Source organism: Pseudorca crassidens, chromosome 18 (genome assembly GCF_039906515.1).
Source record: "Pseudorca crassidens isolate mPseCra1 chromosome 18, mPseCra1.hap1, whole genome shotgun sequence".
In the NCBI taxonomy this organism is placed as follows: Eukaryota; Metazoa; Chordata; class Mammalia; order Artiodactyla; family Delphinidae; genus Pseudorca; species Pseudorca crassidens.
Genome location: NC_090313.1, coordinates 71,820,619 through 71,841,364, shown reverse-complemented (window position 1 = coordinate 71,841,364; position 20,746 = coordinate 71,820,619). Strand labels below are relative to the sequence as shown.

At 39.3% G+C, this 20,746-nt stretch overlaps 1 protein-coding gene across 6 annotated transcripts in view; it reads left to right on the top strand.

Moving 5' to 3' along the window:
* FRY (FRY microtubule binding protein) overlaps positions 1-20,746 on the top strand; it is a 327,504-nt gene that overhangs the window by 131,281 nt on the left and 175,477 nt on the right. For all 6 annotated transcript variants that reach the window (XM_067713507.1, XM_067713509.1, XM_067713511.1 and 3 more), the window contains exon 3: positions 17,392-17,445. In XM_067713507.1, the coding sequence (XP_067569608.1) occupies positions 17,392-17,445 (54 nt within the window). The remainder of the gene's footprint in view (positions 1-17,391; positions 17,446-20,746) is intronic.

The window sequence follows — 20,746 nt, the reverse complement described above, 5'->3', positions numbered from 1 at the left end:
GTTCCTCTTACTTCAACAAACCTAGTAAGGGAAATATAAAGAGAATAAAAATAATTTCTAGATTTAGCTGCCTACTGAGTATAGTGACAGAATCAAAGTAATGCTGTCCTTAAAGGAGACTCAGAAACAGTTCAGGTCAGATAAGGAATATTTATGTTACACTTGACAAAGTACTAGCTTATTTTCCAAATTATAAATTAAAAAATAACTTTAAAAATAGCTATTTCTTAGCAGAGCAGCTCAGCCTGGCACCCCTTACTTAATCTAGTAACACTTTCACCAGAAATCTGAAAACTCACCCTAACCCAGAAAGAAAATAGTATTAATAGCTAAAACCAGACAGAATTGTTGAAAGGTTGCATTTAGCCGCCGAATGAGGCGATCTTTCCAGTGAGCTCACAAACTCACTTTTTTCTGTGTACTGTTCAACTTGAAGTTTGTTTTCCTTGTTATGAATGTTCTTGGTTTCATACAGATGAAAAGTTGTTCTTTTGTGACTGTTAAATGGAACTTTTTCAGCCATGAAATGAAATTTAATGCACCATGAGAGTAAAAGTTTCACTGAACCTTATAGCAAATAAAACATATGGAAAGTATCATGAAATAATACCAAAAAAAAAAAAAAAACCCAAAGGGGTTTTTACTTCAACTTAATAGTATCCAATTCAGTTCATCCATGGGTGAGGCCATAATTTTTATGTCCAGTGACTATGAGAAGATTATCAAAGTTTCTTCTTTTTGAGAGTACAAATCAGGTGAAGATTATTCCTCAAGTTATTTTCAGTCTAGCCTTTTCTGATTATATGCTTCTTCTTACTATGTATAGAGACATCATTTTTAACACAAAAGATCATTTGAAGATACATCATCATTTTTTAAGTGACAGAAAATACCAATAAAAGTAAATTCAGGGACTTCTCTCGTGGTCCAGTGGTTAAGACTTCGCCTTCCAATGCAGAGGGTGCAGGTTCGATGCCTGGTCAGGGAGCTAAGATCCCACATGCCTCGTGGCCAAAAAACCAAGAAAAATAAAACAGAAGCAATATTGTAACAAATTCAATAAAGACTAAAAAAAAATGGTCCACATTAAAAAGTAAGTTCATTAATATGACATAATAAGCATTGAAGGCCCTTTCCTACAATCACTATGATATAATATCACTATATTTCCACACAGCATTTTGCATTTTGACTTTTCTGAAAGTCATTAATACAGTTTTAGGCAGCAGCAGTCTTTAGCACTGTAGTCATTTTAACTGGCTAAAATTCCACAGGTCATGCTAACAATAAGAAGACATTTTATTAGGTAATTTTGATGGTCACTTACGTATGTATCTAGTATTTCCGACTTACACGATTCTTAAAATTCAGCATTCCATATGATGGTATTTCCTGATGCCTTTAGGGGTTTCTACTCAATTCATAAGTTGTAATCAGGGAAGTTTGGTGGAGGTTAGATACTATAATCTTTAAATACTTTGATTGACCTAAAATGTAGGTATTGCTTTTCTTTAATTGAGGTATGTTCACATACCATGAAATTCATCCTTTAAAATTGTGCAGTTCAGTGAGTATTCACAAAGCTGTACCATTAATTGCAGAATGTTGCCTTTTAATAACACTTCAGAAGAGAGAGTAGGTGAGTAGATTTTCATCTATTTTTTTTTTTCAACTCTTTACCCCCTGGAGTTTTCCTTTTATTTTTACCAGAAAACCAAACCTTTTTTTTCTTAGTTAAAGTAATTGGGTCATTTCAGTTTTATGTGGGAAATTTTGATTGGCTGCATGACTTTGGGTATGTAATGAATACTATATGATGATTATCATGAAGAGGATGCTGCCTATGAAATGGCCTTTTTTATCTCACGTGTAAAACAAAAATTCAAGATACTTAGGGGCTGTGGAACTTCTACAGGAATGAAAATGCTTACCCGTGAGTCAAGCCAAATTCCAATTCAGAAATGGCAGCAAGGGCAGCATCCCCCTTCACTCGGGTTCTAGCTGTTGGTTCAGATAACGGCGCTGTGTCACCAAATCCCACCTGAGAAGAGGCTTCTCTGTGGTGCTGAGTGAAGTGGTTTCCATTCTCTAGTGTTGGCTACTGACCTGTCAGTAACGCCCTGAGAGGCACTTGGCTGGAAAGGCTTGTAGAGTGTGTGTTACATTCCTTTCCATCTAAATAATGCCCCGTATGTACCAGATTGGTCAGTCAGAATGTTCTAATTCCAGAGATTTACAGCCAGCACATTGGGATCATTGTCTTACCCCATAAGTGTCAGCTCTGTGGCTTCATGCGTACCCACTTCCCAAGGTTTTCTGGGATTCCCAGTGGTTAGCATAATAAATTGTGAACTTCTCAAAGGCAAAAACTATCATGCTTATGCTCAGGATGGACAGTGGGAACGAGACAGTGGTTCCCACTGCTAAAAGTAGGTCGTTACTATCAGGATTGCCTCCCCTCCTCCCTTTGGTGTCCAAGAAAATGAAATGCCTTTCAGACAGATTAGGGATTCTTCTTCCCATACATTCAGTGAAAATTTTTACTTTAATCAATATGCTTAAAGCGTACAATACAATAAGCTACAGGGGTTTAAAATCTATGATTTGATGAATTTTGATAAATTCGTACGCTGGTGTCAGCATCACCTCAGTCCAGATACAGAACATTTCCGTCATCCCCGGGAGTTTCCTGTGCCCCTGTGCAGACAGCCCAGACCACCACCCAGGGCCTCAGGCAACTGTTGATCTATATATAGATTAATTCCCATTTTCTAGAATTTTGTATAAATGGAAGCTCTAGTTTGTTTCATTCACCATAATGTATTTAAGGCGCTTCCGTTTATTATTTATCAGTAATACATTCATCGTTATTGCTGAGTAGAATTCCATTTAATGTATATACCACAATGTGTTTCTTCAGTTACCTTTGAATGGCCTTTGGGTCAAAAAACAGTGTTTTGAGTACAGTTTTAACCAGTACAAGTCTTTTTTTTTCCTATTCTTCTTCAGATTCTTTTCCATTATAGGTTATTATAAGGTATTGAATACAGTTCCCTGTGCTATACAGTAGGTCCTTGTTGTCTATCTCTTATATATATAGTAGTTTGTATCTGCTAATCCCAAACTCCTATTATCCCTCCCCACCCCCTTCCCCTTTTGGTAACCATAAGTTTATTTTCTATGTCTTTGAGTAGCCAGCACAAGTCTTGATTTCCATAGATCATGCTAATAATTATAACAATGTATATTTTACAGGGTATGTTTTTAAGTTTTATGGAAGTATAGCTGATTTACAATATTGTGTTCATTTCTTCTGTCTGGCAAAGTGACTCAGTTATACATATATTTAAGTTACTTTTGATAGTAGCTTATAGATAGGTAGGTAGGTAGGTAGATAGATAGTACTTTCTATAGTAACTTCCAAGTGTGACTGTACTTGAGGCTATGCATTATACAAAGAGGAATAAGACAGATTTTTATAAGAATAACTGCCATTGTTTGGCTTACCTGTCATGTTTCAGACATACTAATTTTCACATTAACCCTAGCAGATAGGTAATAATAATAGTTCATGTTTCTCTAGTGCCTACTGAATGCCAGGCACCGTTCTTAATACTTGAATAACATCAACTCACCTAATTTTTCACATTAACATCATGAGATATGTACTCTTATACCCCACTTCACATACAAGGAAAAAACTTGTCAAAAGTCACACAGTTAGTAAGTGGTGGGGCTGGTACTCAGTGTAGACCACCCATCCACTCGTGGCCCCCTTCATTTTTAGTCGGAGATGCTGAACCTGGGAGATTTAATAAAACCTTACCAAAGGTGGTGGAGTTAGCGTTAATGTCCTGATTCAAATCCTGATTTGATTGACTCCAAAGTCCAAGCTCTAATCTACTCGGGAAAGGATGTGTATGTGAGTAACCAGGATGAATTTGGTTAGGTACTCAAGAACTAGAGAATACCAGAAGAGCAACCGAGAGTGAAGTCTCTGTCACTTCTTGTAGGAGTGACCAGGGAAAGTGCGGTGGAGTGAATGAACCTTAAGGGACAAGTATGATTTTTTGATGAGAGGTGGTTTGGTTGGGTCTGAGAAGAGCGTGAGTGTCTGTGTGTTAGTGGTGCCAGAAGATAAATCAGAACATGATTGATTTCAAGTCCCCAAGAACATCCCTGGGGAATGTAAACATTTGAGGAGAAAGACCAGCCTATGAAGGACACAGAAAAGGGATGTCTAAAGAAGTAGGAGGAGAAAACGTGGGGGATGGCATGAGTCAAGTGGAAAGAAGGGAATCATCAATAGTGTTTCATTGCAGCTGAAAGACCAGAAAGAAAAGTACTGAAAGACGTCCACCAGATTTATTGTTTGGAAATTCACTGGGGCTTCTCGGGGGACTATTTTTAGTGGTGACAGAAAAGTCAGATTGCAGGTGGTTGAAAAAGGAGTAGGGGAGGAAGGGAAGACAGGAAGTGTAGACCACTCATTGGCGAACTAAGGATGAGAAGTAGGGGAGGAAGGGAAGACAGGAAGTGTAGACTGCTCATTGACGAGCTAAGGATGAGAAGGGGGTGGAAAGAAAACGGTAGGCAGAGGTGGAAGTGTGGTGAAGGCAGATGCTAAGATGAAAAGCTCTAAGCATGTTGATGGCTGAGAAAAAGAGCCAGGAGCATAGGGGAGGCTGGCATCTGGGGAGTGGGGAGCTGGGAGACCATGCAGAGTCCCAGAGGAGGCAGGGAAAGATCCATCCACGTGTAAATGTCCACTCAGTGGACATAATGTGCACAACTGGTGTATATACTGGGACAAAAAAATCCAAAATACCAACAAAGACAGAAACAGATGAGTGAAGGTGGCATCTTGCATTTCTCCGTAGCTGCTGTAGTTTTTACAAAAATGCCTGTGGGAGATGCTCTTTTGTTCAGTTAAAATGAAGGTTAACTTTGTAGCCAGATTTAATTGAAGTTTCCCCTCCAATGTTCAAATAATAGATTTGTCCTTGGGACTGTTAGATTTGGCAGACAATTGGCTTCTCTGAAATGTGCGAAGCCAGCTGCAAATAGGACAGGTTCTCTCAAGAGTGTTTAGTTCTTAGAAAAAGCGCCAAAATATTCCTCCAGATTTGAACGTGCCTTCTCATTTCATATCACAGGGTAACAGGCAGCATCTTACTTGCTAATACCTGAACTGACCTGAGATACTCTCCATCATTCTCTTGATCTGGGGATTTTCCCCCAATATTCTGGGTAAGAATCAGCATCTATTGTCTTGTTTAAAGAAATCCGTTTGTAACTGAAGAGAATAAAAGGGAAACACAGTGTCATCCGTTTCTATTAGCCCCCTTCTTCCATAGATCTCCAATGGTTTTCTTTTCTTTTTTTTTTTTTTTGTTGTGGTACGTGGGCCTCTCACTGTTGTGGCCTCTCCCGTTGCGGAGCGCAGTCTCAGCGGCCATGGCTTACGGGCCCAGCCGCTCCACGGCATGTGGGATCCTCCCGGACCGGGGCACGAACCCGTGTCCCCTGCATCGGCAGGCGGACTCTCAACCACTGCACCACCAGGGAAGCCCTCTCCAATGGTTTTAACTAGTGCTCATGAATTCTTATTAGAAACCTAGCCAGGTCGGTGTGAAGTGATGCTCATTTTTACCTGTGGACAAACTGAGGCACCATCGAGGAGGCTGAGTCTTCCGCCAGAAGTTCAGTGATCCCTGCAGGCAAACAAAATGACCGGAGTGTATCTTCAAGATGATTCCAACCCCCAGGTCCCTGATTGCCCCTCGTCATGTAGGGAGAGACTTTTGGGGAGAAATGGCCAGTATTCAGAACTGTGACTTCTCAGGCTTCTTCCTTAGATCTGTTTCCAAGGTTGAATCACAGTTAGCACAAATAAGATCTGAAGGAAAAAAATATGTGTCAGACATGAAGATATTTTGAACCTCATTTCTCTTTGGTTCAGCCTGAGGAAGGTGCCTGCCGCCGTGTGCCGATTGTTCTGGATGAAATGCCTTAGTGGCATCTCAACAGTTAAGCCCACGGCTGCTCTGAAGGGTGCAGCACACTACACATCCTCCCTGTGTTCTGGTGAAGAGGGATCCCAGTCAGCTGCAGAAGTTCAGATCTGAAAATATTTTGTTGACTACTCAGAACAGACATGTGTATTATAAAATTTCACTGCTGATGGTATCAAAATCCTAAGTCAGTGATGCATAAACAAGTTCTTATAATCAAAAACACTAGTTTCAAGACTTGAGAAGTTTGGTGTTTTTTTCTTTTTTAAACTTGGTTGCTTTTATAGCATCCCACCATTAAATTAAAAGGTTTCCTGTAAATTACATATGAAGAATTAAAGTCACTGTAGTCATGTTAGATTTTCTTTTAAGAGAGAGGGACAATTACCCTTTATGTTTCTTTCCTACTTTCTGTGATACAGCTTTCTAGTTACACTTGGAAGCTTCCAGGAAGGTAAAATTAAAGCTTTAATTAACGTTAGTGGGAGTATGCGTTGCCCCAGGAAAAGAAGTGGAACTTAGTTTCAGCTCCTGAACATTATGAAAGAGGTTACACATCTTAATCTTTCTAGTCCCAATAATAATGGTATTAAAAGGAATTTTAATAGTAGTAGTGACTCTCAATTATTGAGTACTCTGTGTCATTCATCTTTCGGTTCTATGAGATAGGTTGGCATTGTGTATCCTTATGTTACCTAAAAGTTAACTGAAGCTTAGAGAGGTTAAGTAAGATCCAATAAGGGACCTAGGAGGCAAAGTCAACTCTCTCAGGTTCCAAAGTCCATGCACTGAACTGTTATATAATAATTAAAAGATGTTAAAATAGTATCTCATAAGCAAGGCTGGTGACATAGTTAACAAATTGAATAAGCTCATGTTAACTCTAGTGACATTGCTGGGTGACATGTTTATTGAAATATCTCTGAGGACAGTAATACTGGGGTCGTTTGAGATTAGTGAAGTCCTACCTGTGTGGGGCACATTGTGGAATTTTTTAGGCCACTCAAACTTCAGAGGTAGAAAGTGATTTATTAAATAAGCCCCTTGTATTCCCCAAATAAAACACCTTTTGATACAGAAGAGTCTCTCTAGACTTGTCTCACTGCCATGTCCTGCTGTGCTGTGGCCATCTTTTCTCTTACAGATTACAGAGAAACCCAGTGCGAAACAATTATAAAGTGAAAATGTAGCTAGTATGCACTGAAATTGTTCGAAAATTGAGGTAGGAGTCAAAGGCCTTTTTAGGTAGGTATGGGCACAAAGAGCTTTTAGAGTTTGTATTTTCTTAAGGGAGGGAGAGGTTGGAACGTCCCAAGGTTTGAGAAGCACAAACAGGGACCTTGCTCTTTTCCTATGGAAATGCTTGAAACCCCTACAGGTTTCTTCGTGACAGGAGAAAATTCCTGTTGGATGGGTTGGGACAGCAGTGCTCTTTGATTCAGGGGAAGCAAACTCGAAGAAAAGCGCACAGTGCAGACTGAGAAGGGCAGCTTGCTCCTCACACAGCAGGCGAGATGCTCGCCACCCAGATCCTGCCAGGAAATATGAAGAAATGGGGTGGGGTTGGGTTCCTCCTGCAGCTCCAGCAGGAAAAGATAAAGAGTTGTGTAAGTACTATAGAAATCAGTTTTAAGTGACTTATGCCATCTTGGAAATTGAGACATTATAAAAATTTTTTTTCATGGTGACACAAGTGATACATCATTTCCCCTGTTTTTAGTTTTTGTTTGTTTTTTTGTTTATGGAGAATTTCAAACATGTAGTAAAGTGGGAAGACTGTGTAATGAACACAGTGACCATCAAAAGCAGTTATCGACTCATGGCCAATTTGTTACACTCCCAGCTCCTCTCCCCAGTAGTATTTGAAGCAAATGCTAGAAACCATATCATTTAATCTCTAAGTATTTCAGCATGTATCTCCAAAAGATAAACATTCTTTTTGAAACGAAGACCATTATCACACCTAAAAAATTAAAATAATCCCGTAACGTCATCAAATATCTAATGTGTTCAAATCACCAATGGTTTCATGAAGGTCATACTTTCTCTTAACAGATTATTTGAATCCAGCCCCAGATCAGATCCACATAGTGCAATAGCCTTTAAAACAAAAATCAATAGGCTCCACCTCCATTTCTTTTTTCTTTACTCTTTGCAACTTTTTATTGAAAAAATATCTTTTACTTCAGTTTCCTTCAGTCGCTGAGTCTTGCTGATTGCATCCCTGTGGCGTAGTGTAACATATTCCTCTTACTCTTTCCTAACTCTTGTATTTCCTGAAAATTGGAAATTATATCTAAAGGCTTGGCTAGTTACAGGGTTTTTTTTTTTTTTCTGTTTGTTTTTATCAAAACTATTTCATAGTGTTTGCTTCCATCAGGAGGGGCTTAATGTCTATTTTGTTCTCTTTGGGCTGTTAGCAACCCCTGATGTTCAATGCCAAGTCTCACGATGTTTTTGGTTTGCCCATCTCTTCTGTTCACTGTCACCCAGTGAGCCGGGGCTTCTGGGCAAGGTCGAGTCACAGGCTGAGGTCTTCTAGCTTTGGACCACTAAGAATTCGGGGGGATCCATGACCCCAAAGTTTTGTTTTATTAGAATGATTTTTGAAAAACAAACGTATCATTCAATTAGTGAACCTCTAGTAAATAAGTAAATCTGTACTAAAATACAGAACAAAGACAAATTTTAAAACTATACAACGCACACTGTTCCTATTGGACAAGTGAGACCATTATTTTGAGCCTCCTCTGTCATAGTCTGTTTCTACTTGTTCTTTAAGTATCCATTGTTTACTCTGTGTTAATTTCATTTTACTACTTATTTAATGCTCTTTGAGACCCATAGACCCATGATGTCTTGAATGTGCAGACCTTGGATTCTTGCAGACCTTAGATTCCGTGCGCTGATCTCCTGCAGGAGAACCTCAAGCAGAACCAGGCCTCTGCAGATGTCTTTTCTCAAGGGGGCGTGAGCCTGATTGCTCTGCCTTGCTTTCAGATGGCTCTCTCCTGAGCTTCAGCAAGTTTGCTTCTCTCCTCTTTTCCATTCTCCCCTCCTTCCCTCCCTTTCTTCCTTCCTTCTCCCTTTTCTCTTTACTTTTTAGCCAGCACGATACTGTCTTCCCCAGGTCTAGTTTTTAACCTCTTGACACTGATAAAATCTATGCTGATGTGCAGCTAATCTTGGGAATATTAAAATGTGAACTTGATTCTCTGTGCCCAAAGCTACCTTTCCAAATGCACAGGGATATATTCATTTAATAAACCCTAATAATAAGTTTCAACTCTGTACTAGGAGTGTAGGGAGGCAGACAAGCTACAACACAGTGGAAATGCTGACAGGAAGAGATGCAAAGTGCCGTGTGACAAGGAACAGATGACTCTGCCTGGGAATAGTGGGGAATGGCTTAATCTTGGAAGTGACATTTAAACTAAGTCTTCAAAGAATATGATTAAGACAGCATATTTGTGTAAGAACCGTTCAGGAGAACTTAGTGTAAAAGTATGTTGTTTTACTGGGACATGGAATTCAAGTACTTGGCTAATGGACTTGACTTTTGAGTATAGCAACAACTTACCATATTAACTTTGCTTGCTAGACACAGTGAGACTTGCCATAGGCTATTTCCTTCATATGTATGCAACTATGTGAGCATAAAATATCATGTTTATCACCATTCCCACCCATAGTAGTGGGGAAAAATGACTTTTAGGCATAGGACGTTCCAGGATGTGGGTGGACAGAGTCACCTTCCATCCCCCACTGTGATAGGATCTCATCTTTTAGGATGAAACGATGGCAGATTCCCAAGGTAAGGACTGCTGAGTAATTGCAGGGGTCTACAGATCCACATGTGTCTCAGCCATTTAGGTTTTTTTTTTTTTTAAGGCCACACCATGCAGCATGTGGGATCTTAGTTCCCTGATCAGGGATCAAACCCATGCCCCCTGCATTGGGAGCACAGAGTCTTAACCACTGGGCCTCCAGGGAAGTCCCAGCCATTAGCATTTGACTGAATACATTATAGTTTCCCATGTAGATGTAGGCCCACTTTCCTAATGTATATAAAATAAGTATTGTTGCTGTTATAGTACAAAACCATTTAAAAGTATCATTGAAATCATAGTTTTAGCTCTGTCATTATGTATGGTTTTAAACAACAAGATAGAATTACTATCGTGTATGTTTGGTGTATCAGTCTATGCTTGATGGTTAAGAATTCCTTGAAAATTTTTGACATTAAAATGGGTCCTTATAACAGAGTGGCGAAGGTTAGACAACATTGTAAATGCACTTAGTGTCGCAGAATTGTACACATAAAAATCGTAAAAACGGTAAATCTTGCATCATATGTATTTTGCCACAATGAAAAAGTATACTAAAAAATTCCTTTAACTTATAGCAAAACACACACATGCCAATAAGAGGATCTCATAGTTGAAGAAACTGGACGTCATTAGCCTACAGCTTTGATTAATTTGGCAAATGTTTAACCGTTACCAAGCAGAGCCCTGCCCTGTAACTCTAGGTGCTCGGGAAAAATAGAGGGCACTGCATTTCTGCAGCTTGTAGCCTACTGGGGGTGTCAGTCAGCTCATCACCCTTGGTAAGTGCTATAAAAGGAAAAGTATAATATACTTCGAAGGGGCAATGTTTATTAGCCCTTGAGAAGGCAGCATTCTTTTTATGTTAGGTGAATATGCATTTTGAAGCTGTGTATTTTGCAAATGAGACAGAGCAGTTAATTCATATGGTTCCTGGTAAAGCTTTAGATACCCAGACTGAGCCGATCTCTTCAAGAACAGAGACTCTGCGGCGTGGGGTGGGGATCGCATCCACCTTAGGGTATATGTCACCTTTTCAGTGGAGAGGAATGGAGAACTGAGGCAGGGAAAGGGTCTTTGCGATCAGCAAAATGTAAATGGAATCTTTCTGGGACATGATCATTAGCTAAAGTAAAACACTATTTTTTTTTAACATCTTTATTGGAGTATAATTGCTTTACAGTGGTGTGTTAGTTTCTGCTTTATAACAAAGTGAATCAGCTATACGTATACATACATCCCCATATCCCCTCCCTGTTGCGTCTCCCTCTCACCCTCCCTATCCCACCCCTCTAGGTGGTCACAAAGCACCAAGTGATCTCCCTGTGCTATGTGGCTGCTTCCCACTAACTATCTGTTTTACGTTTGATAGTGTATATATGTCCATGCCACTCTCTCACTTCGTCCCAGCTTAACCTTTCCCCTCCTCGTGTCCTCAAGTCCATTCTCTACGTCTGCATCTTTATTCCTGTCCTGCCCCTAGGTTCTTCAGAAACTTCTTTTTTCTTTTAGATTCCATATATATGTGTTAGCATATGCTATTTGTTTTTCTCTTTCTGACTTACTTCACTCTGTATGACAATCTCTAGGTCCATCCACCTCACTACAAATAACTCAATTTCGTTTCTTTTTCTGGCTGAGTAATATTCCGTTGTACATATGTGCCACATCTTCTTTACCCATTCATCTGTCAGTGGACACTTAGGTTGCTTCCATGACCTGGCTATTGTAAATAGTGCTGCAGTGAACATTGTGGTACGTGTCTCTTTTTGAATTATGGTTTTCTCAGGGTATATGCCCAGTAGTGGGATTGCTGGGTTGCATGTTAGTTCTATTTTTTAGTTTTTTAAGGAACCTCCATACTGTTCTCCATAGTGGCTGTATTAATTTACATTCCCACCAACAGTGCAAGAGGGATCCCTTTTCGCCACACTCTCTCCAGCATTTATTGTTTGTAGATTTTTTGATGATGGCCATTCTGACTGCTGTGAGGTGATACCTCATTTGTAGTTTTGATTTGCATTTCTCTAATGATTAGTGATGTTGAGCATCCTTTCATGTGTTTGTTGGCAATCTCTATATCTTCTCTGGAGAAATGTCTGTTTAGGTCTTCTGCCCATTTTGGGATTGAGTTGTTTGTTTTTTTGATATTGAGCTGCATGAGCTGCCTGTATATTTTGGAGATTAATCCTTTGTCAGTTGCTTCATTTGCAAATATTTTCTCCCATTCTGAGGGTTGTCTTTTTGTCTTGTTTATGGTTTCCTTTGCTGTGCAAAAGCTTTTAAGTTTCGTTAGGTCCCATTTGTTTATTTTTGTTTTTATTTCCATTTCTCTAGGAGGTGGGTCAAAAAGGATCTTGCTGTGATTTATGTCATAGTGTTCTGCCTATGTTTTCCTCTAAGAGTTTTATAGTGTCTGGCCTTACATTTAGGTCTTTAATCGATTTTGAGTTTATTTTTGTGTATGGTGTTAGGGAGTGTTCTAATTTCATTCTTTTACATGTAGCTGTCCAGTTTTCCCAGCACCACTTATTGAAGAGGCTGTCTTTTCTCCATTGTATATGCTTGCCTCCTTTATCAAAGATAAGTTGACCATATGTGCATGAGTCTATCTCTGTGCTTTCTATCCTGATCCATTGATCTATATTTTTGTTTTTGTGCCAGTACCATACTGTCTTGATTACTGTAGCTTTGTAGTATAGTCTGAAGTCCGGGAGCCTGAATCCTCCAGCTCCGTTTTTCTTTCTCAAGATTGCTTTAGCTTATCAGGGTCTTTTGTGTTCCCATACAAATTGTGAACTTTTGTGTTGTAGTTCTGTGAAAAATGCCATTGGTAGTTTGATAGGGATTGCACTGAATCTGTAGATTGCTTTAGGTAGCATAGTCATTTTCACAATGTTTATTCTTCCAATCCAAGAACATGGTATATCTCTCCATCTGTTTGTACCATTTTTAGTTTCTTTCATGAGTGTCATAGTTTTCTGCATACAGGTCTTTTGTCTTCTTAGGTAGGTTTATTCCTAGGTATTTTATTCTTTTTGTTGCAGTGGTAAATGGGAGTGTTTCCTTAATTTCTCTTTTAGATTTTTCATCATTAGTGTATTGGAATGCAAGAGATTTCTGAGCATTAATTTTGTATCCTGCTACTTTCCAAATTCACTGATTAGCTCTAGTAGTTTTCTGGTAGCATCTTTAGGATTCTCTATGTATAGTATCATCTCATCTACAAACAGTGACAGTTTTACCTCTTCTTTTCTGATTTGAATTCCTTTTATTTCTTTTTCTTCTCTGATTGCTGTGGCTAAAACCTCCAAAACTATGTGGAATAATAGTGGTGAGAGTGGGCAACCTTGTCTTGTTCCTGATCTTAGTGGAAATGGTTTCAGTTTTCACCATTGAGAATGATGTTGGCTGTGGGTTTGTCATATATGGCCTTTATTATGTTGAGGTAAGTTCCCTCTGTGCCCATTTTCTGTAGGGTTTTTATCATAAATGAGTTGAATTTTGTCAGAAGCTTTTTCTGCATCTATTGAGATGATCATATAATTTTTCTCCTTCAACTTGTTAATATGGTTTATCACATTGACTGATTTGCCTATACTGAAGAATCCTTGCATTCTTGGGATAAACCCCACTTGGTCATGGTGTATGATCCTTTTAGTGTGCTGTTAGATTCTGTTTGCTAGTATTTTGTTGAGGATTTTTGCATCTGTGTTCATCAGTGATATTGGCCTGTAGTTTTCTTTCTTTGTGACATCTTTGTCTGGTTTTGGTGTGGGGGCAGTGGTGCCCTCACAGAATGAGTTTGGGAGTGTTCCTCCCTCTGCTGTATTTTGGAAGAGTTTGAGAAGGATAGGTGTTAGCTCTTCTGTCAGTGTTTGATAGAATTCGCCTATGAAGCTGTCTGGTCCTGGGCTTTTGTTTGTTGGAAGGTTTTTAATCACAGTTTCAATTTCAGTGCTTGTGATTGGTCTGTTTATATTTTCTATTTCTCCCTGGTTCAGTCTTGGAAGGTTGTGCTTTTCTAAGAATTTGTCCATTTCTTCCAGGTTGTCCATTTTATTGGCATATAATTGCTTGTAGTAATCTCTCATGATCCTTTGTATTTCTGCAGTGTCAGTTGTTATGTCTCCTTTTTTCATTTCTAATTCTATTGATTTGAGTCTTCTCCCCTTTTTTCTTGATGAGTCTGGCTAATGGTTTATCAGTTTTGTTTATGTTCTCAAAGAACCAGCTTTTAATTTTATTGATCTTTGCTATCCTTTCCTTCATGTCTTTTTCATATATTTCTGATCTGATCTTTATGATTTCTTTCCTTCTGCTAACGTTGGGGGTTTTTTTGTTCTTCTTTCTGTAATTGCTTTAGGTGTAAGGTTAGGTTGTTTATTTGAGTTGTTTCTTGTTTCTTGCAGTAGGATTGTATTGCTTTAAACTTCCTTCTTAGAACTGCTTTGGCTGTATCCCATAGGTTTTGGGTTGCTGTGTTTCATTGTCATTTGTTTCTAGGTATTTTTTGATTTCCTCTTTGATTTCTTCAGTGATCTCTTGGTTACTTAGTAGCATATTGTTTAGCCTCCATGTGTTTGTATTTTTTGCAGATTTCTTCCTATAATTGATATCTAATCTCATAGCACTGTGGTCAGAAAAGATACTTGATATGAGTTCAGTTTTCTTAAATTTACCAAGGCTTGATTTGTGACCCATGATATGATCTGTCCTGGAGAATGTTCCCATGAGCACTTGAGAAGAAAGTGTATTCTTTTGTTTTTGGCTGGAATGTCCTATAAATGTCCTATAAATATCAATTAAGTCCATCTTGTTTAACATGTCATTTAAAGCTTGTGTTTCCTTATTTATTTTAATTTTGGATGATCTGTCCATTGGTGAAAGTAGGGTGTTTAAGCCCCCTACTATGATTGTGTTACTGTCGATTTCTCCTTTTTTGGCTGTTAGCATTTTCCTTATGTATTGAGGTGCTCTTACGTTGGGTGCATAAGTATTTACAGTTGTTATATCTTCTTCTTGGATTGATCCCGTGATCATTATGTAGTGTCCTTCTTTGTCTCTTGTAATAGTCTTTATTTTAAAGCCTATTTTGTCTGATATGAGAATTGCTACTCCAGCTTTCTTTTGATTTCCATTTGCATGGAATATCTTTTTCCATCCCCTCACTTTCAGTCTGTATGTATCCCTAAGTCTGAAGTGGGTCTCTTGTAGACAGCATATACATGGGTCTAGTTTTTGTATCCATTCAGCCAGTCTGTGTCTTTTGGTTGGGACATTTAATCCATTTACATTTAAGGTAATTATCAATATGTATGTTCCTATTACTGTTGTCTTAATTTGGGGGTTTGTTATTGTAGGTCTTTTCCTTCTCTTGTGTTTCCTTCCTAGAGAAGTTCCTTTAGCATTTGTTGTAAAGCTGGTTTGGTGGTGCTGAATTCTCTTAGCTTTTGGTTGTTTGTAAAGGTTTTAATTTTCTGTCGAATCTGAATGAGATCCTTGCTGGGTAGAGTAATCTTGGTTGTAGGTTTTTCCCTTTCATCTCTTTAAATGTGTCCTGCCACTCCCTTCTGGCTTGCAGAGTGTCTGCTGAAACATTGGCTGTTAACCTTATGGGGATTCCCTTGTATGTTATTTGTTTTTCCCTTGCTGCTTTTAATATTTTTTCTTTGAATCTAATTTTTGACAGTTTGATTAATATGTGCCTTGGCATGTTTCTCCTTGTTTTTTTCCTGTATAGGACTCTCTGTGCTTCCTGGACTTGATAGACTATGTCCTTTCCCATATTAGGGAAGTTTTCAACTATAATCTCTTCAAATATTTTCTCCGTCCCTTTCTTTTTCTCTTCTTCTTCTGGCACCCCTATAATTCGAATGTTGGTGCGTTTAATGTTGTCCCAGAAGTCTCTGAGACTGTCCTCAATTCTTTTCATTCTTTTTTCTTTATTCTGCTCTGCAGTAGTTATTTCCACTGTTTTATCTTCCAGGTCCCTTATCTGTTCTTCTGCCTCAGTTATTCTGCTATTGATTCCTTCTAGAGAATTTTTAATTTCATTTATTGTGTTGTTCATCATTGTTTGTTTGCTCTTTAGTTCTTCTAGGTCCTTGTTACACATTTCTTGTATTTTCTCCATTCTATTTCCAAGATTTTGGATCATCTTTACTATCATTACTCTGAATTCTTTTTCATGTAGACTGCCTATTTCCTCTTCACTTGTTTGGTCTGGTAGGTTTTTCCCTTGCTCCTTCATCTGCTGTGTGTTTCTCTGTCTTCTCATTTTGCTTAACTTACTGCATTTGGGGTCTCCGTTTTGCAGGCTGCAGGCTCCTAGTTCCCACTGTTTTTGGTGTCTGTCCCCAGTGGCTAAGGTTGGTTCAGTGGGTTGTGTAGGCTTCCTGGTGGAGGGGACTGGTGTCTGCGTTCTGGTGGATGAGGCTGAAACTTGTCTTTGTGGTGGTCAGGATGGCGTCTGCTGGTATGTTTTGGGGTGTCTGTGAACTTACTATGGTTTTAGGCAGCCTCTCTGCTAATGGGTGGGGTTGTGTTCCTGTCTTGCTAATTATTTGGCATGGGGTGTCTGGCACTGTAGCTTGCTGGTCGTTGAGTGGAGCTGGGTCTTAGTGTTGAGATGGAGATCTCTGGGAGAGCTTTCACCGTTTGATGTTACATGGTGCCAGGAGGTCTCTGGTGGACCAATGTCCTGAACTCGGCCTGATATCCAGCCAGATCACCAAGACCCTGTCAGCCACACGGCTCCAAACTCCAGAACTCCACTCTCCAGAGGCCCTCCTCTGGACGTGCTTCCTCTCCCCTTCTGCGCGGGTTGAAAACACTATTTTTTGATGTGTAACTTTTTGCGTGGTTTCTAATCCTAAGTCAAATTTGGGTCAATATTAACTTCCAAAAAAAGAGAAAGGTACAGGTAAGGCTAAATAGTTACAAAATGCTGTCCTGAAGAGTCAGTTAAGGCTTCCTAATGTAAACGAAGAAATAATCGTTAGGAAAATTTATTTCTGTAGACCTTTGTCACTTCCCAGACGGTTTTTGCAGAGATTTGGATGTTTTGCAGGCCAAAATATCATGCTTAGAAATCACCAATTACACCTAGTAAGTGTGTAATTGTAGGTTGTCCATCCTTCAGACTAATAATTATACCTTATTTTGTTTCTAAATCTTAGGACTTGGAATAGTGTATCACTTTCAACTTTTTATTATCTGTCAAGTCCCAAGATAGGTAATGAAATTTCAAACAAATTCCCTAGGTTTTATTATGTGGTTTCCTTTGAAAACACAGGATCACTTATAGCATCAGATTTGAATGTCTTGGTCAAATGTGTAAAGATGAATAGTAAAAATCCTGGTGGTGATGATCAAACACTATACTTTAAGGTTTGAACAGTAAGGAAGAGTTTCTCACATATTTGAAAACTGGTGTCTCTTCATCCCATAAAGGGAGAAATAGATGAGAACAATTTTAATAATAATGACATTTCTTTTGTAATATTTAAAAGCCTCTAGTAATTTTTCTTGCCTGTGTTTCTTTCTAGGAAAAGCCATTGACAAAATCTCTACAACGTGGAGAAGACCCCCAGTTTGATCAAGTATGTAATATATGTTATATACTGCTTTTTATTTGTTTGAAGATGTACAGAGGCAAGGGCTGAATGCTTACTATGGTGTATTGATGAACTTCGTCAAAGAGGATTCAGGAGTGTGATCTTAGGAACTGTGTCCTGCAGCTTTGACAGTGACAGCTTGTAGTAGATGTTTAGTAAATGTCTGTTGGTTTGAATTGGAAAGAACTGAAGTGTTGAAATTTAAGATGAGGAGGTCACCAGTCTTTGGTTACCAGAAAAGATAAAGGAATTTCCATTCAAAACCTTATTGAGAGTCTTCTGAATAAATGGTATCATATGACGATCAGATCTCTGCCCTAGAGCTTTCTTATATTTTAACCGGCGTTTTGTTGAATGCCAGCTATATGCTTGACACAGCAATAGGCTCTGGTGATATAAAATCTAGGACCAATTTTAGCAATCCTGTGAGAGAGAGAGACCACCTAAGCAATAACTATAAAACAGCATAGCAACTTAGATTCTAATAAAGTGATACATGAAGAAAACAGTTTAAGACAGAATAAATACAAAGGAGGTCCTTTGAAAATAGATCAGGACTAGTAAAAGGACTTCCAACTCTAAACAGCAGGTAATAAACATAGGAAACTAGAATCCTATCAATCCTGGTTGAGTCACTTCAGGAGGGCTTTAGGTGTGTTTAGAATGATGGATAACGGGACATCAGAGGAGGTCGGAAATGTGTTTGTGGTGTTTCCTAAACGTCTGCATTTAATGACAAAGAAGACAGCATGTTCTTCTTTATAAACCTCATTTGGTGCCAGTAGCAGAGGCAAAGCCCCACGGGATGCACCATGGCCTGATCTAACACAGTGGGATTTTTGTATTGTCTTATGGAGAACACACAGAGAGTACGCTCTCTGCAGTGCTTTGAAATTGCCTTTAATGTGGAATCAAGAGGAAATGCTTTGGCTGTTAAAGTTCAGACTTGTTCCATCCAGAAATGTTAAGGCCTGACTATAGAGACAGAATCCTCCATTCTCTATTTTATAAACTGTTGGCTGAGGAAGACCTCACAAGTTTGCTGTCACGGCAGGTCTTGGAAGGCTGGTGCGGCCCTGGCTTTGCGCTCTGTTGCTGGCAGAGCCGGCTGTTCTCTGGAACGCTGGTGGAATGGAGTATGGGCTTCGTCTCTCTGTGCCATGGAGCTGACTTCTCTCCTCATATTATCCTTAGTTGCTGTTACCTGGTCCCGCTTGGGAGGTCAGGGACCTGGGGTGAATGTTTGGGGTCGTTATTTTCGAAATGTGGCAAGTGTGGCTCTTTCCGTTCTCCTTAAGAACGTAAATATTATCTGTCTTCCATAAGTTTTCACTCTATTTTATTTTGTCTCTTTCCTCTTAGATTATCACTGTCCTTTACTCAAAAAATTTGTGTTTTCTTTTTCTCCTGCTTAGTGTGCGTCTTTCTTTTTCCTCTGGGAGAATGGTACTTTGGCATTTTAACATTACGTATAATAGTTATCCCAAATAATTTGGCTTCGACACCATGTCTCATTTATTATTCAGCACTCTATTTCTGCATTTCAGCATTGTGGGAAAGAGATCGACTTTGGGGTTTAAATCCCAACTTTGCCACTTAATTAGCTATAATACTTTTAACCTTGCTGCTCGAAATGTTGAAATGCAGAATCACTGCCCTGCCTTGATATACTGAGTCAGATTCTGCAGCTTAACGAGATCTCCAGGTGACCCCCACCCACATTGATGCTTGAGAACCACTGCTTGTAACACATCTCTGTGTGTTAAAGACACTTTAGGGGTGAACCAGTAGTGAGTTGGTCACTGAGGACTTTAAAATAAGGCACATGAAATTATCCTCTGATTGTAAAATCATAAATTTATGCGTGAACCATGAGAGAAGACAACCTACGAAGTTGGTCTCATTTTAAAGAGATAGCAAGATCCCCAGGCCAGAAGGAAATGTGACTGAAGTTGGTCCCTCTGTGGATTCAGTGAAAAAGAAAGTTAGCCAAGTCACCTTGAAAGTGCCCGTCCACTGTTTGAACAGCAAATTATAAGAATTGTGGTTCTGTTGGCAAGGCCGTGAAGGTATCAAGCTCTCTTAGGGTTTTGATAGCAAAGGTCCAAATTCTGTAATTGCCCTTATTCTGATTCCGAGCAGGAGGATGTTATTCTGGGGTCACACAGGTCCGTCTACGGGAGAAGAACACGCTGGTGACACCTCCTTGGAGCTATAGACGCCATTGCTCTACTCCCGGGAGCAGTGGTACCCACAGAAGTGACATTTATTTAGTACTTACCATAGGGGAGGCACTATGCTAAGTGCATCCTTTGGACAACGGACAACTGGTCCCTGTTTAGAGAATATTTTTATCAATTTCTCCCTTTTAAATGTCCCTGGCGTGAGTGATAGGCTAAAGAGAGCTGGGCTTCACTTCCAGTGCCTGATCCTGGGTGGCCCTGTTTAATCTTCCACTTGCCAAGCCCAGGATTCATTTTTCTCCTGTTAGAAATAGAAGCAAAAACAAAATAACAAGAATCATGTAATACTTTATAATTAATCAAGCCTCTTCTTAATTCTTTTATATTATCATTTTTATTATTTTGGTCACACTGCGTGGCATGCGGGATCTTAGTTCCCTGAGCAGGGATCGAACCTGTGTCCCCCTGCAGTGGAAGCGCAGAGTCTTAACCACTGGAACACCGGGGAAGTGCCTTACCAAACCCCTTCTCACGTATCGTGTCACCTGACATTACTCAACCCTTCCAACAAGCCCAAGAAGAAGGTCTCATCATCATCTCTATGTTACAGCTAATGGAAATGAGTCCTGGAGAGGTTGCCCTATATTATATGACTAAAGCCTGAAGGGACCGAGACTGGAATCCATATGTTCTAACTATAAAGCCTGTGCTTTTTACTCTGTAACATGCTTATATTTTTAAAAACTAAGTTGGTGAGAATTTAGAGGGGAGTTTTCAACAGGTAATGGACCTAAGATCCCATATCAGTTAAGATTAGGTTTGGCGGCAAATGGCACATAAAATAACAGTGGCTTTAACAAGATAAAAGTTTATTTCTCTCTCACATTGAAGAAGTACAAAGAAAATCAGTCCCGTATCTTTATATTTTTGTTTTCCTGTGTATGGCTTACATTCCCAAGGTCATCTCATGGTCCACTTTGGCTTCTGGAGCTCAGCTGTTACATCTGTGCTCCAGGCAGCAGGAAGGTGAAATGGAAAAAGAATCACAGAAAAAAAAAAAAACAGAACAATGCACACAGCCACATATACCTATAAGAAAGATG